This window comes from Lethenteron reissneri, chromosome 4, assembly GCF_015708825.2.
Source record: "Lethenteron reissneri isolate LAM-NWPU_2019-01 chromosome 4, ASM1570882v1, whole genome shotgun sequence".
NCBI classification, from domain to species: Eukaryota; Metazoa; Chordata; class Hyperoartia; order Petromyzontiformes; family Petromyzontidae; genus Lethenteron; species Lethenteron reissneri.
The window spans coordinates 9,244,243-9,262,246 of NC_083782.1; the positions used below are offsets into that span (position 1 = coordinate 9,244,243).

The 18,004-nt window shown below is 46.5% G+C and overlaps 1 protein-coding gene across 6 annotated transcripts in view; it reads right to left on the reverse strand.

The window, feature by feature from the left end:
- Window positions 1-10,527: 10,527 nt before the first annotated feature.
- The window catches only part of LOC133350303 (uncharacterized), a 72,535-nt gene continuing 65,058 nt past the window's right edge, over window positions 10,528-18,004 (reverse strand). For all 6 annotated transcript variants that reach the window (XM_061564512.1, XM_061564545.1, XM_061564503.1 and 3 more), the window contains 3 exons: window positions 17,099-17,256; window positions 14,032-14,070; window positions 10,528-12,481 (listed from right to left, as the gene is read on the reverse strand). In XM_061564512.1, the coding sequence (XP_061420496.1) occupies window positions 12,386-12,481; window positions 14,032-14,070; window positions 17,099-17,256 (293 nt within the window). In that variant the 3' untranslated portion in view covers window positions 10,528-12,385. The remainder of the gene's footprint in view (window positions 12,482-14,031; window positions 14,071-17,098; window positions 17,257-18,004) is intronic.

Here is an 18,004-nt window from a genome sequence, read left to right on the forward strand (position 1 = left end):
TTCAAATCAAGAATTGCTCTCTTGCTGTTGCCAGCCTTATCTGGTCAAATATGATGACGATGATGATGATTTTCATTTTATTTGCCTCCCAGATATGAACGTGCGTTCAAAGTTACAAATATTCACAGCTCGGTGAATATCCCTCTCGCGTTTTGACACACAAAAAGGGCACACGCTCAACGGCTGAACAGTGCAATTCCTAGCATTTCGATATCTTTAATATCGTCGAAAAATACATAATTGCAACATGAATCAATATTGCATTTCTACACCGCGCGCCAGGGCCATCATGCTACGCGGCTAAAATAAGATCTAATAAATAATGCATGGGGGAGGGGGGGGGGACGCTTTGGATTGAGCTGTGAGTAGATCACGCCATTTCCATATCCCAGCCTCAATGCTGCATTACTCACACTCTGAGAATAAATGTATAAGTGCCACGATGGTCTGCCCGATAGCTTAAGAAGGGTGCCCTCTTGTTTTTCCAGACACTGCAACTTCCAGTGCGTCACGGGGGGGGGGGGGGGGATAAAAAAAAATCTTCGACCGACTGTTTCTTTTTATTGTCGTCAGCCACAGCCGAGGGCTACGCCCCGAGTCATGACCCCATGATGTTTTGTTGTCGCAAAGGTGGCGATCGGGGAAATTATTTTAAATGTAGGCACGCCATCGTCAGCTGTGGTCAATCATCCGCTAGACGAAAGACTCAATCTCCCCCCATCCGCCCCCCAGCAAAAACCATCGCCATCTCTCACGAATCCAACGTCGTAGCGATCCGCTAGAGCGACCTGCTTGCCAGAGCACGTGAGCTGATTTCACCGCTCCGTCTCCTGTGGATGGAGTTTCTCTCGGACGCGTTCCATTCCTCGGCTGACAGCCTGTCACGATATCCTGGGCCATCGGCCACGATGTCACAGCGGGCGGCACGGTGGCTAGGAGATGTTAACTACCTCGCCTGGTATACAGGAGGTCGTGGGTTCGATCCCGTCCCTTGACTTCTGCTGTATATTTGGAGTTTGCGTGTCTCTCTCCCCGTGGTCGCGTGGATTTTTTTCTTCCGTGTCCTCCGGTTTGTCCCTTCACGTTTATAAACACGCGTCTCGAGTATTTGGCTGCGATACATTTCCACGTGATAAGCCACTTCGTTGAGCTATCGTCTGTGGCCAGGTCGTTTCTGAAAAAGAGCTTCATAGGCTCAGTGCGCCTTAGTTGATAAAATGTGTTTTTGTTAAGTTTAGAGTTTAAAGCTGTCATGAACTTTGTGTGTTCTCTAATCCCCGTCTCTCATTGTAATTCCAAACAAGCATATCTCTCTCTGTACTTATTTTCAGTTTCTTCCAAATTTGCTTGTTTATGACCATTATTTAATCATACTTCTTAGCGGGTAGTGCATACTGATTTTTGTTAAAAAGATATGTTACAACACCGCTTATAATCTCTCGTTGTGACTGGCTTTGCTAATCTGGGGTCTGGACAGTGACACAGGAACACGGCACTCGTGATCGGTTATCCAAAGATCTTAAATCGTTAACGCTTTCTTAAATATTACAGCTTGTTTATTTTTAACCCGAAGATCGGAGTCGGTTGATATATTCAAGTCTGCATTGAAAACCTCTTTCGAGTGGCATTCTTACCTCCCTAGTCTCGTTGGTCGGCCCCTGGTTCTGTTTTTGTTTCCTGCTGTTCAAGCGTTGCACATTTTGGGGCTTTCGGATTGAATGCCGCGTTATGCATTTGAATAATTATTATTGTTGTTGGTGTCCATTCTACAGTTTTAACACTTTCACGGCCTTTTCTGTTACTCCAGCTTGACACCGACTCGTCTTTTTCACTTTAGTGTGGCGCTGCACTCTGATGTTGTAGGAGAAAACATTTATTAAAAAGTCTATTTAAATAGAACGTGTTGTCTATATTCATTTAGAGTTGCGCATTTTTATGTGACGTCACATTTATCCCCCCCTCCCCCGTCACACATCGTCACAAATGTCTAACCCCCCCCCCCCTAGGTGCGTGACGTCATTTATGCACGATCCCTTATTAGAAAACTGATTTTGTGTTTAGTTTGTTGTCCCCCCCCCTCCCCATGAGCACGTTTGGCTACGTACGGTGCCAAAGAAGTTCAACATCCACACGTGCTGTACATGCCGTGCATGGAGCAGTGGCATCGTGGCGACTGTCCTGCACCGCAGCTCGATTCTTAACGAAGAGGCACAGCAGCGGCGCGTACTGGCTGTGAGCACGTGGTACCAGCGAGCTGAATGTCGAAGTCATCGATTTCTCTTAACGGCAAAATCGAATAACACGCAAATAGTCGGAAAAGTGTATGCTAGTATTTAATTTATTACTTTCTCTTTATACGTGACTTTACCGAAAGAACCGAACAGTGAATTTCCCCTGTACAAGAATACGGGGTAAACCGTGTGGGTTTGACACGGTGTATGGGCAACCATCGCAATCTGTCACCGGGGCTTGCGGTGTTGTAATTATTTGAGTCCGAGCTCGACCTCTCAGTGGGGGGAGGGAGTGGGGGATCTAAAACTCGCACCAGGGGAAGCCAATTCAAGAGGCGGACCTCCAACCCTGCACCTCCCAAATCCACGTGGCGGGCGGTGCCGGCGAACGGAGCGAGTGACTCGTCAGCTTGAAGGCGCGACGGGCACGCTGTGGGCCCGTCTTAGAAACAAGGGAGAGAGCGCAATTCTGCCCAGCCGGGCTAAAATGTTTGCCTTGACACGCTCGAACACGCGACTCCTCTCTGCTGTGAAGCCTCGTTTTGCTCAAGTGCCACGTAGCCCTTTCCCTTTGCCGCGGTAATTATCATCATTATTATGATTTCCTTCCCGCGCAACCTGTCACTTTTGATAACATTGGAAAGGAGCGGGGGTGGAAACAACCCCCCACCGTGGCCTCAAGCATCACATTAATCAATCGATGCACGCACGAGCATCGGACGACATGCGCGCCACGAGCATGAACTTATCCGAAGAGACACGGCACAGAGAGTCCTTTTGGTCTGCTGAGCAATCGGCCCGGCGGCATGTTTGCACTCCGCGTCTCGCACAGCCCTGCAGGATCGAGCCTACGGGAGAATTCGTCCTCAAACCGCACCGCCCATTGTCATGGGCACGTGAAGGGTGCTGGTAGGGGATGTTTAGAACGAGTTGGGAGCGTTCGCAGGCAACGAGAGGAGAGGGCGACACGGCCAAGGGGCAGAAGCACGTGGCAGACAAAAAAATTAAATTAAATTAATGTCACGTCCATGGCACGTCCTGTTGGCAGTTTTAACATTCTACGTGACTTTACCGAAAGAACCAAGACGATGAATCCCTGCAGTCACGAAAGCTTTAAATCGAAATTTAAATCGAAATTTTGTTGAGAGTCTGCTCCCGACATTGAACGCTCCTCTCCCCAAGTGCCCGTTGATATAATCGAGCTGGACATCGTCTCAACCCACCCAGCCTCTATCCACGAGACAAGGCGCTTGGCGAGAGGGTTCACAGCAACCCCGCACTGACTGGGATGGTGGAATTACGGTCAACAAAAAAACAACCTCCCAATAAGTGAAATGGTCGGAGGGAGGTCTTCATCCAGCGGTGGCTTGAGACAGGGCTGCACAACGTGATTGCGTTAATTCTAGATTTGAAGCTTTCGTGACTGCAAGGATTCATATTCTTAGTTTTTTTCGGTAAAGTCACGTAGGTAAAACATCAAAATTAATACAAATAAAATAAAGATCACGACGTTTCGGAGGCAACACAAGTCCCCGTCATCAGGTGGGACTGTCACAGCCAGATTAGCTGCATCAAGTGATGCAGCTAATCAAGTGATGCAGCTAATCTCACTTGATGCACCTGATGACGGAGACTTGTGTTGCCTCCGAAACGTCGTGATCTTTATTTTATTTTATTTTTTTATTAATTTTGATGTTTTACCTACGTGACTTTACCGAAAAAAACCTAAGAACGTGATTGCAGCTGCTGGGTTTTGTGTTTGCTCAGCCTGTCCGTGATGACGAGAAATCCTCTTTATGGCAACGCTGCCCGTCCTACAATTAACTTCATGTGTTGCGCATTATCTTACAAGGAAGTGTACTTTTGTTTCTTGAACTGTGTTGTTGAGTAATTAAAACCTTCACGCGTAAACGTGTGATACTTTGAGGTTAAACGTTGTTTCGTTTGGTGCTCGTGTTGTCAATTACGTACAGTCATCCACGTTTTGCCACATTTTCAGTCCATTTTATACTTACACATATTTATTTTTTATTTTGTTATAATTTATTCCACGATCTCTGTTGGGAAAGGGTCTGCTGTGTCTCCACAGACTGCTGTTGCCTGGTTAAATAAATGTAGCATTTACATGAACTACGATTCAGGTGCCGCGGTGGCTAGGAGATGTTAACTACCTCGCCTGGTATGCAAGAGGTTGCGCGTTCAATCCCGACCATGACGCCTGCTGTTGTATATTCGGAGTTTGCGTGTCTCTCTCCCCGTGGTCGTGTGAATTTTCTCAGGGTCCTCCGGGGGTATTCCCTTCACATTTAGAATCGACACTCGTTTCGAGTATTTGTCTGCTATAAATTCCCACGATAATGATGATAAGCCAGTTCATTGAGCTATCATTCCGTGGCCAGGTCGCTTCTGAAAACAAGCTATATATAGCTCAATGGGCCTTACCTGGTAAAACAAAAAAAATATAGGTAATTAGCTAGTTACCATTGACATAAACCGAAGTATTTTACAATTATTATCAAGTGCACGTGTAAGGCCGTTTTTACGGAATGTATTTAGAGACAGGACAGCCGGCTGCCAGCGACATAGGCGGTTGTTCGTGAAACGACGACGTAGTTGCGAAACGACGTGAACGTGGGAAGACGTACATCCGTGAGCTATGAGCGTATCACTCTACAACGACCTTCGCTTGCACTGCCCTCTGCTGTCCAAATGCCCACAAACGACGCCTCCCTTGAGCTCGCCTCGTTCCAGGCCTCACTCACACACCCACACCTATTGCACCAACTCATCTGGCTCGGATTAACCAACGCCAAGAGAATGCGCATAACATCCCAGTAACACACAGTGCCACCACGGACCCCTTCACGACGTGTTGTGGACAGCCCTTCTATCCTCCCTCGATCTTCATCTCTCTCTCTCGCCGCGTACAAACTCCATCATCCGCGGGCCGTCCATCTGGGGCCCGGATTCTATCGTGGCCTGACCACACGTCCCAGGTTGCGATCACCGAGAAAAAAAACACAAATAAAATCCGTCTCTCCAAACACACCTCCCTATAAAAACACCCACCCGAGATGTGAACTCCCTCGCCTGGCATGCAGGAGGTCGTGGGTCCGATCCCGACCCTGACGCCTGCTGCTGTGTATTTGGAGTTTGCGTGTCTCTCTCCCCGTGGTCGCGTGGATTTTTTTTTCTAGGTCCTCCGGCTTTTCCCTCCACATTTAAATCAAGATGCGTTTAGACTTTAGAGTATTTGGCTGCTATAAATTGCCACGTGATAAGCCACTTCGTTGAGCTATCACCCGTGGCCAGGTCGCTTCTGAAAAATAGCTATATCGCTCAGTGGGCTTTACCTGGTAAAATAAAATAATAATTTTTAATAAATGTTCAGCCCTTTCAGATGTTAATTTACGTAATTAAGCGCCATCTAAGATAATGTTAAGTAAGTTTAAGTTGTTCAAGATTAGCACATGTGTACACATGCTTAAAATGTCTTGTACTGGATACATACAGGACAGAGGCTAGGAGAGAAAAATATTTTTTGTCATTATGATGAATGGTTTCTCATAGTTCTAAAAAAAGAAAGTGTCAGCACGGCCAAGACAATCGGTACAAATTTAGTTTAAAAGCAACATGTTCAAGAGCCGATGCAATATTAATTTAAAATGCCAAAAAATTAATAAAAGAATTGAAAAACAAAAATGCAATTGCCTGTCCCACACTGGCACAAGAAATCCAGCGCAAAAAAAATACACGTTACAAAAACATACATCGTGTTCTACAATGACACTCCGTGCAGGACCAGTTTACATGCAATGACTTTTAGAAATGTGTGAAATGTAGAAAATGTGAGTCATTGCACCAGCACACAATGTCCTTAATAGTGCGAATTATGATGTCATTACATGTCAATTTACAACAAATGTCTGCCTTGATGTCAGTCTGTGCAACACGAAGTGGAATTACAGCCAATAATTTGCGAAATCATTTTGTGCGAGTGGCACATCACGTTCATCAGCCGGCCTATGAATCCCATCAGAGTTTAAACTATTAGAGGTGTTAGAGGTGGTCGAGTCGGCGCTGATGAGATGCCGGGTTTGTTCGTCTTTCATTAATGGCTCTCAAGTATAGGAATACACGACTCGTACGAGCCGTGAAGCAGATGACCATGGACAACATTATCACGGGGTAATCCACAATTTTACTTCTGTAGGGAACACAACTTTGCGGACAACAGGATGCAATTCCCACGCGACTCATCATATCCGCAACAGAAATTGTGCACATAATTGTAGGCCATTCTGCAATTAACTATGGAGGTGGGGGGGGCGGTGTGGATAATCGCACGAAAGTAGAAGACTCGGGACACTGACAAAAGGCGTTTTCACGGCGCCGACAGCTTCCGCATATTATGGAAGTTACAAATAACTGCACAAAAGCAATATGTGCATAGAGTACGTTTGTTTTTCACTTCCTCGGCCTCCCTGCGGCCTTAACGTTGGCACTCCCGTCCCCATAGGGAGTGGACTGCCGTCCGAGAGCGGTGTTTCGTAACCGTCAAGAGGGAGGGGGCCACTTTCGCCGACAAGACATCGTCCGCACCTAGTTTACACAACAAAGGCTCATTCCTAACAGCGTGCTTCAGCCGCACCGAACCTCACAAAAATAATATTCAGGGCCTACCTTGGCTCCTCCCACCCTCAACCAGTATATATACAAGGACTGTTTTCTTGGAATTTATCTCACTTGATACAGCTATCGTGCTGTGACGGTTCCACCTGAAGACGGAAGCTTGTGTTGTCTCCGAAACGTCGCGATTTTTATTTTATTTTTTACCTACGTGACTTTACCGAAAAAAACCTAAGAATAAGACATCGTCAGTGTGAGGGCCGCCACGCGTTTGAAACCACCGGGGGTTGACCAGTGCCGGATGAAGCTAGCGCGGGGCCTTTAGCAAATGTTGAAAAGGGGCCCTAAATATAAAAAACCCACAAATATTCAAACACAAACTTTTAACTTGCATAGTAAAGTAATTGTATTTTTTCATTTGCTATACGGCCAGATAATACGACAAATCGGTAACCTTAAACATCCGGTCGTCCATAAAATTTTAAGGCGATATAGTACTATAGTAATAGAGCAAGTGCAGAATCACTGAACTGGAATTGATAGCTTGAAAGTGCGGGGCCCGAAGCTACAACTGCATATATGTAGTAGCTACATATGTAGTAGTAGCTACTGTTGCTACTAGGATAATTCGGCACTGGTGTTGACAGTAGCACGACGACGATGATGATGATGGTGGTGGTGTTTTCACTCTTTGTGTAGTGTCGGGGCGCAAGTCAGGGGCCACACTAACGGCCACCAGGGCCGCCAGTGGCCCGTTGGGCCTTGCGATGAAGAGCCACGGCACTGGAGGCGTGGCACAGGGAGACGGAACTAACTCGCAAAGTAGAAGCCTGGTGTCCTCTTGCAGGGCCGTTATCGACATCCTGGGAAACACTGGTTCTGGAGACGCGAAAGCAACATTTGTTCACCTCCACGGAGGAACGTCCGTGACATGGCTGGTGATACCATTCCACAGGTACAAGCCCTTTGTCATTGTCCTGCTGGATGATGCCTTTCCCACACCGCGTGGGACGTGGCTGAATATTTAACACTTCACTGGCCTCTGTAAACCCACTACGTTGTGTATATAGCTACAAAAAACAGCGAAGTCTGCAACGCAAATGTTGTTTTTAATTCATTTTTATTTCATTTTTTAAAAATGCATTTACTGCATAACTGTTATTTACGTAACTTATTTCGAACCAGGGGAAGCATCAGGTGGGGTGTCTCTGAGGGCATGGGATGCTACGACGATGCATTAGGTAGCGTTAAACCATCCGCAACTTCCGAGCAATTCAGATGCAGGCCATCGTGCAAGACGCCAATCTCCACCCCCCACCCCTCGCCGTCCGAATCTCCACTGCGTGCTCACAACAAACATGACATAAATATTTACAGTTACAGGCAATTCATTTAAAATTTACAGGAGGGAAGGGGGGGGGACATTTAAGGTAGGATATAGGTGAAATTAAACTAACATTTTAGAAGGCCCAACAATGTTCCGTTCATTCTCAGCGAAAGCCACGGTTTTTTGTGTCACACCGCTTAAACATCGTAAGACGGTGCCGCTGCTGCAGCTCTCTCTCTGCGTCGCTCCCCGATGTCATCTCGCGAGCACGGGGTCGTCTCCACGCCGCTGTGTGCGGAGCGTCCCGACCGGCACGCCCTCCACTCCCCCGGGAGCCGCTTTGGAGGGAACGTGGCGCGAAACGTCGCGGGACACCGCGCAGAGCAACACGCGGCACGACCCGACAGCTACGCGGCAAAAACCGCTCAGCTTTTGACTTAAACTTTCGTCACTGCAGGAATTCATATTCTTTGGTTCTTTCGGTAAAGTCACGTAGATAGACTTACCGAAAGAACCAAAGAATAGGACAACCGCTCAACCCTACGCACTACTGCCCTCTGCAGTTTCAAAAGTACATTTGCTGGTTCGAAGGACTTATTGCCAATTAAATAACTGGATGGAGTTGCTCTTTAAATACTATTTTCCTTCTTAAGCTTCACTTTGGCAAGGTTTTTACCGAAGGTGCAGTCAGCAATGACAGATACAATACAGATTTGTTTGACAATTAAATATTTGTGAAGACAAACGTGAGAATGTGAAAACCACATTTTGTCAACGCGTTCGTGACCGTGTGTTCCACTGCAAAAGATAAAACTACGCAACCCATGTTTGATACACGTGTCGTCAAAAACTCATCGCGAATTCCCCACTGTGATTTCTGCCAATGCACGCTGTGGTTCGTACTACATTTTGATCAGAAAGCGACGCTTACACAGACCGAAACTGCACTACACGGAGTGCAACTCCTTTTATCCGCGACTATATAAACTTAAACCAATTTGTTTTATTTGACCGGGTAAGGGTCCACTGAGCTACATAGCTTTTCTTTTTTAAATCGGACTTAGCCACAAATGATAGCTCAACGAAGTGTCTTATCACGTGGAAATTTATAGCAGCCAAATAGTCGAAACGCATGTTGGTTTTAAATGTGCAGGGAAAAACCGGACGACCCGAAGGAAAATCCACGCGACCACGGGGAGACACGCAGACTCCAAATATACAGGCGCCAGGGTCGGGTTCAAACCCACGAGCTCCTGCATACCAGGCGAGGTAGTTAACATCTCGCCACCGCGACTATTATTACTCGCAAGAGCCATAGGGGCGTTTGCAAAAACTATTATCCGCCGAACCTATTATCCATGATTCTCCACAACCCCCTCGCAAATAAACGAGAGTAAAATTCGCAGATAACCACGCGGATAATGGCATCTGCGTCGTTCATTTCCCACAGAATCGTGGACAAGAGGAGTTCTACCATCTACCAGTACGACGTAGCAAAATGTGCAGTGTTTCCGGATGATGTGCGAGTCTGTGGTGACCAGCCATGGGGCTTTGGTGTTTCACCACCACGTGTATTCAATATTTTTTTTTCGTCTCACCCAAGACCAGACACAAGCGCCACTTGTCATAATGTCTACTTTAGCAGATGAGTTAAACCGACCTCAAATATTAAGTAGTCTACGAGACACACCGAGCTAGTCTACGTATGAAAGCACATTTAAACTTTAACAACAAAAGAACACTGACCGTGTACTGGGACACGTTTTATTTTTTCTCTCCAAATAAAACGCAAGCAGACAAACTGTGCGAGCTGTCCACGGGTTAAAATTATGTCAAACGAACTTGCCGTCAGACAACTGTAGCATGTAGTGTTCAAACACGGTTAGCCGGTAAACAACAAACGTTGGGCCAACGTTGGGTCCCGCTCACATGCCAACTTTGTCCCAATGTTGCGCGTAGTTTACCGGCCACCCAAAAAGTTATTTTCTGTACATAAAGTTTTTTTTTTGCTTGTGGCAAAGTATTTGTGCTGTTTAAACATCCCCTCGCTAATGGGGCACGTGTCAGATACAAACTCCTCCTCTGGCGACGATGCTCCCCCCCCTTCCGTTACATTTCCCTATGCAAGGGGCTACTGAAATATTTCTAGATGTGAAGCTTTCGTGACTGCAAGGATTCATACTCTTAGGTTTTTTCGGTAAAGTCACGTAGGTAAAAATAAATAATACAAGTAAATAATAACGATAACATAAATAATAGAAATAATTATTTGTAAAATTAATATTTTTATTTGTAGAAATAATTATTTTATTTTTATTATTTCAATTTTTATCATTATTAATTATTTATTTTTCCCTACGTGACTTTACCGAAAAGACCTAAGACTACCGAAATATCTCCACCTTCACACGAGTGGCACGCTCCACGCAGAACGGCGCGCCCTGCAATAAACATGAACGCTGCCATTTTCTGCAGGTGTCGCTCGCTGCAATGTGCTCAGTGGTCATCGAGTCTGGTCTCTCCAGGAGTTTTTTTGGTTTCTAAGGTTTTGTTCATGAGTCTAAAGAAGAGCCATCACCCGGATAAAATAAAAAACAAAGTATAGCGCGGCAAACCCCTCCCCCAAAGCGAGTCCCCTTCCTCGGGGAGTCCCCTCCTAGCAAAGGCCCCATTCCTATCCCCGAGTCTCCACAGCAGCGATCGATCTGACGCGGCTCCTTTAGTTTCTGACAACAACAAAATGCAACCGAAGCGATATTCATCCATCGTTACTATGAATATGCATCGTTTGCAACTCTGAAAATGTCTAACGCGAGATGTCGATGCGAAACCTCAGTGGTCGTCAAGCCTCGCGCAACCTCGCAGAGCGTTCTAAACGTACTTGCTCGCTTGCCGAGTGCACTCACGGCACACAGGTCATTGAAAGTATTTGTTTTTGCTGGCCAGTTCGGAGCCGCCTACGCCTCACCTGTTCTCGGTCCTTACACATTCCCATATTTCCAAGACTTCCAAACAGTGGACCAGAGTCATCGCTAAGCGTGCTACACACGTGCGCCATTGCCACACTTTAAAAAAAATGGTGCTGCCAATCCCTTTCGTGGGGCCGACCTGGCACCAGCCATCGTGTTACGGTCACCAGATGAGGAGTGCGTGACGGTGCCAGTCGCAGGTGCCACTCAAATACAATGAAAACTATCAACAATGTAAAAAAAAAACGTAATCCGTGCGGTGCAGTGCTCGTAATCTGTTGACAGCCCAAAGGCAGAAGTGGAAATTCCACATTTCCCGTGGTGAGGAAAACTATTTTCAAAGGGCGACCACTCCTGACTTATTGTAATGTGGTACTCATTTTATCTACTCTAAAATTTGAACCTAATACCTCCCGACTGTGAGCCGAGCACTCTGTAATCGCGCCATCCAACCGGTTATATAAATTATAATGAATTAAAAAAAAAGTTTTCAGTGAACGTGGAACAGCATAACTTTCGCTCGCATGAAATGCGCTGAAGACAACAACGTCATATTTGGCCCACTTCCTGACCCACGCCATCGGCCAAAACGTCACCTGACAGATCTGCCCAGCGCAGCCCACGTTGGTTGCTAATTGGATCCTAGAAGACAAGAGGGAGTATGAAGGATTGTGCAGGAGAACTCTTTTATCCGTGCCAATGTGGAGAGACCAATGTAACGGATCCTTATTATATGCGGGATTATTTGCTATCTGACTCCGCTTGCCTACAGCGAAAAATTCACAGACAATCGCAGATAATTGGAAGGAGACATCATCACGATACACCACTCCCGCTGCTCCTGACAACCTGAATTTGAAATTGTAGTTGCCGCTCAGCATCTACATCGGCTGCACGAAAGAAGAAGAAGATTGGAGTCATTTGCAGCTCAACTCCTCCGATGCACAAAAAATGCGGTTGGAGATACGGTGGTGGAGTGCGGTAGGAGATATTGGGAGGGAGGCGAGGCCTCTAAGCTCACTGCGGCTCAGTTAGGGCCCCGTTTGGATGTCGAATGGCTCCGGCTTGCTTGTACTTGGTCATGAAACATTTAGGGGGAAAATATTCAGCAGCAGCCTTAATGTGAGGCCCAAACTGACAAAAAACGACGCACACACACGCACACACACACGCACAGCCATCCAGTTTGGGTCCAATGCAAAGACCCCATCGCGCTTAAGGCTGCGCCATCAATCTTCATCCTCGGCGTGGTTTGTGTAGATCCCGGCCTCCCATCGCATGGCCTTGGCGCTTTTCCTCCGAGTAACCCGCGTCACCTCCACCACCTGGCAGCACAAACGCCCGGTGTCAATCCCACGTAATGCCACCGCCATCTCTCACCCATCCCGCCATGTAACAATCTACGTAAACACCTGCGCGCGAGCCGATTTCATCGTTCCATCTCCGTGGGCGCTCTGCTCGGACGTTTTGTGTTCCTTGGCCGATAACGCGCCACTTACTCTTGACCGTCTCATTCTCGACTTGTTTGGAAATTTCTTGCCGTGGTGGCGCGTGTGGCAACTCATCGCTTTGGCGGTAGGGGGTAGGTGGATCACTCAGGAATCTTCACGTGCGTGTGACTGCCAAGCTGCTGGAAAACCACGGTGGCAAGCTGTTAACTACCTCGCCTGGTATACAGGAGGTCGTGGGTTCGACCCCGACCATGACGATGCCTGCTGTATAATTGGAGTTTGCGTGTTTGGAGTTTGCGTGTCTCTCTCCCCGTGGTCGCCGTGGATTTTTCTCCGGGTCCTCCGGTTTTTTCCTCCGCATTTAGAATCAACATCACGCGTTTAGAGTGATTGGCTGCTATAAATGTCCACGTCATAAGCCAATTCTCGTTGAGCAATCATTTTTGGTCAGGTCGCTTCTAAAAGACAGCTATATAGCTCGGTGGGGCTTAACTAGTAAAATTAAATAATAGTTTTATAAATAAAAAAATTTGTTTAGAATTTCTTGGCGTGGTGGCGCACGTGCACAACTCATTGCTTTGGTGGTAGGTGGATCACTCAGGCATCATCATCATCATCAGACTGCCAAGTTTCTGACAACCAGGAGATGGGAGTACAGCAAGTGGGTTCTAGACAAGTCCTCATGGTTTTAAAGCTTTCGTGACTGCAGGTATTCATCTTCTTGGTTCTTTGCGTTGTGGCCTTAACGTCGTGAGAATTATTTTATTATGTTTTATTTTTATTATTTTATTACTTCCCTTCTACGTGACTTTACCGAAAGAACCAAGAAGAATAAGTCCTCATGGGTTTTGGCTGCTGCCTTCACCTATGTGCGGGTTCTCTCTGGGTCCTCCCGATTGTGCTGACCCCATGCCCATACTGGACATCTGCGAAAAAGAGCTTCATAGTTCATCGGATTCCTCCTTCAGTCTAAATAAAGATTCCAATTCCGATTATTCTAGGGGCAAATTAATCCTTTAAGAAAGTGCCAAACATTCCATTGCAAGGCCCTCCTGAAAGTAAGTCTCAGACAGAAAAGTGCTATTGAGATTTTTTTTCGAAAAAATCCTGCATTGGGTTGTTAGGATTATTTCATCGTAAGAAGCGTCTTGCATATGGAAGGAAACTGGAGTATCCAGAGCACACCAAGGCGTTTGACATTCAAAGATCCGCACAGATGGGTTCAAAAACCCATTATTCCAAACTGCCATATCCAGGCCCATCCTGCATCCCAGGCATCTCAACGTTCTCCTGCTTGGCTTCTTCTAACGCAGCCGTGTCCGACAAACCTTCACACACTACGACCTCTCTCTCAAAGGGCACTTATTCCGTCAGGTACAGAAAATGTCATTCACACTGAACAATTGCTGAGAAGTCTACGGTACCTCTGATGCAACTTCATCTGCAGCAAGGATTCCAGCGTACTGAAACACAACAAACCACAAACACCGTCAGTCCACAGTCTAAGCACTCTCTCTTTCATTAGTCCATCACTGGAAAAGCAGAGGGGTCCATGAAGTTTGCTCATTAATTAGGCATGCAACGATGCATTCAATTTTAAGTTCACGGTACGTGCTCGTTAAACCGATCCCGCAGGCCTGGTGGGTTTCGCTGGCTCCTGGATGGGATTCAAATGCACAACCTTACAAGTTGTGAGCTGAGCACCCAATCAGACTACGTGCCACTTGTCTGAATTAAATATCATCATCATCAGCAGCAGCCATGGTTAATCCACTGCTGGATGAAGGCCTCCCCAAGCCACCACTGCCACCTCTGTATGCACGTACGTACGTGTTGAACTTCTTTCGCACCGTACGTAGCCGACCATGCTAATCGGAGGTGCGTTGAATCGTGTTGTTGTAAGCAACCAACTTTCGTTTAATTCGAGATTTGAAGTTTTCGTGACTGCAAGGATCCATACTCTTTGGTTCTTTCGGTGAAGTCACGTAGGTGAAAAATAAAAATAAGAATTAAAAAAAATCTTATTTTCATTATATTATTTTGTATTATTATTTTTATTTTTCATCTACGTGACTTTACCGAAAGAACCAAAGAGTAACTTTCGTTTAACTTCGCGTGTGTTGTTGCAATTGCTTCGCGTGCACGTGACCCCGGCAGCCACTAGAGGCACTACAGTCACCACACAGGGGATTCTTGCATTGAAAATGACGAGAGGAGAATCGTTACACCCCCCCCCCCCCCGACTCATTAGAAACGTGGAACTTTATAAATGGTCCCCCCCCACCACCACCCTCCCAAATGATTTCTCAGTATTGGAATAATACCGGCGAAAGTGTCTCATAGCTATAACCGCTTAAGCCGAGCGTTCATGCTTTGGTGTTTGCATTGTCATTGTACTGCTCGTCTTTTTGGCACCCTTTGGTCTATAGCATTAGTGATACAGTGCCATTAAAGAGGCTGCCTCTGGTATAGGCCAATCAGTTTCAAGGTAACTGCGTACATTGTCAAACCGTATTTGTTAACGCGTTTTACCGCAAGCACTGTGCCTTGTAATTGGTGTCTATTTGGTGTTTGAACATCTTAACACCTCCTGTAGTTAAGGCCAGAAAGGACACACCAATTGTTTGTTCTAGATTTTAAGTTTTCGTGAGTGCAAGTATCCATACTCTTTGGTTCTTTCGGGAAAGTCACGTAGGTGAAAAATTTAATAAAAAATACAAATAAATTAAAGTAAATTAAATCACGACGTTTCGATTGCCAGCATCTCTCCCACTTCAGTAAAAATCGTCTTGCTGTGGTTGTCACACCTGATGATGATTGCTTGTGTCGAAACGTCGTGATTTAATTTACTTTTATTTATTTTTATTTTATTTTTCACATACGTGACTTTACCGAAAGAACCAAAGAGTATAGCAATTGTTTGGTTTATCATTCAAGAACAATGTTCGCCACCCCTCTCATTTGCAAGAGGTTTCGAACAACGCGTGAATATACACGGGCGGTCAATATTTATTCCGGCCAGTAGGTGGGTGGCGGGGCTTGTGAGTGTTGGGCGTTGCGCGCACACCGGCCACACGGATGACGGAGGGGCCCCGATACGCTCGGTGTAAGACGCGTGTTTGTTGCGTTTTAGAGGTGTTCAAAATTCATGTGGTGTCACCATCGTTCCGGAGAACCCCCCTGCCCCGCCTCCAAACTTTGAACGTGCAAGAGATGGGTGTCATGGTTCACTCCCCTCTCGCGGTTCATGGTGACAAGTTGATCGAAGAATCGGTTCGTTTTTAATAACGTGGTGACTACCGTTGCCGACAGTGGACTTGCAGGGCTGTAAGCATCCAGTACTCACAACGTATGTGAATGTGTCATCACCGATTCTTTCGTATCGTGAAACGTCCACCTCTGTTACTCATCGGCACCGCTTAGATCAGGAAACGTCGATTTTTTTCACCCCAACGACATGCGTTTCCGCAGACTCAATTTGGCCACCCGTAAAACCAAAGTTTGCGTGAGGATTTCGATGCGTCCGTGTGTCACGCGACCTGCCAGCGAGCTCTTAGAACACTTCACGTCGCCTGAAAGTGCACCGAGTGTGACACAAATGTTGGGGTGACATCATGTCACCATCACGTGGGGCGGTGACGTGGCCCAGCGGGAGCACGTTCACCGTTTGTTAGAGGTTCGTGGTTCGAAAAACCGGTGGCTGCCCTGGTTATTACTGCGGGTGTAATAAACATGGAACACGCACCGTCTGCTTCACGGTGAACTTTAAGAGATCCCGTGACATCATGGGCATCGGGTTACAAATTTGCCAAATAAGAAAATTACCCACAAATTGATCAATTGGGATGGCACGCAACAAGCAATTTAATCATCACCCCCTTCCGGCAGACTCATGCCTGTGTGCAGGCCAGGTGTCGAGTAGTGACCTTGTGCCCACGGGGACAGCTGCTTCTGGGGGCGCCCTTTGAAAATGTTTGAGATGAGATGAGACGTAAAGCGCTCTCCAGTCAGACACACCGTTCGTAGCCAACCGGGCTGAACGGAGGTGCGGGGGAAGGACAACAAACTAAACACAACAACAAGCAGTTCCAAAGAAATGAGTTGTCAATCTAGATTTAAAAGTGCATAGCTCCAAGTGGCTTCCTAAGAAAGGACACCAGAGAAGCAACACATCATTATGAATCTTGGCGAATGGTGGCGCGGCTGCTTTTGTTGTTGTCGTTGTTGTTATCGTTGTTGTTGTGTACACTCACCAAGGGTTCATATTCTTGGGTTTTTTTAGGTAAAGTAATTTACTTGATACAGCAAGCGTGCTGTGATGGTTCCACCTTAAGATGGAAGCTTGTGTTGCCTCCAAATCGTCGTGATTTTTATTTTATTTTTATTTTACTTTTATTAATTAAAATTTTTATTTTTTACCTACGTGACTTTACCGAAAAAACCCAAGAATATGAATCCTTGCAGTCACGAAAGCTTCAAATCTAGACTCACCAAGGGGTCTTCCTTCTTGTCGCGAAGCTTCACCTTGTCGTAGTCTTTGACCAGGGACTGCATGAGACCCTTGCCACGTTTGTCCGACTCAGCGGGGACCTGCTCTTCTGCCTCTTCCAGGGTGCGTGCGGTGGCGGGCTTCACTCGCTCGATCCTCCCTGCGTCGTCACAGTAGAGAGAGAGAGAGGACAGGGGAGGAGACTTCATCATCAGCGTCGCGGAGATTTTGACCCTAAACGTGGAAATGATGTCAATTAATAATAACAACGACTCTTCTGCAGACCTTAATAAGCATAATGCATAGCCCCGTGGTCAACACGCCATATTTATGTACGTGTGTTGAACTTCTTTGGCACCGTACGTAGTCAACCGCGCCGATCGGGAGGTGCGGATTTAGTGTCGGTCGTGGGGGTGTGCGACGATACTTGACCACGCTGGGCAGTGCGGGTTGGTGAAGAGGACCGGTTCAGAGATGGCTCACCTGCGCCGTTCAGCCATGGCCACGAACAGAAATGAGGTCACCGGGGGTTCACGGGGCAACGCGCCGAAACACTGGTTGTGATGATGATGTTAACAATGATGAATGCTGTTTTTATGATGATTTTACCGAAGGTAATGACCGATCCAGCAGTGGATTGACCATGGCTGCTGATGATGATATTCAATTTAGACAAGTGGCATGTACTCTGCCTTGGGTGCTCGGCTCACAACTAGTAAGGTTGTGCATTTGAATCCCATCCAGGAGCCAAAGGAACTCACCAGGCCCGCGGGTTCGGTTTAAAGAGCATGTACCGTGAACTTTTAATTGGATGCATCATTGCATGCCTAATTAATTAGCACACTTGATGGACCCCTCTGCTTTCCCAGTGATGGACTCATGAAAGAGAAAGTGCTTAGACTGTGGAC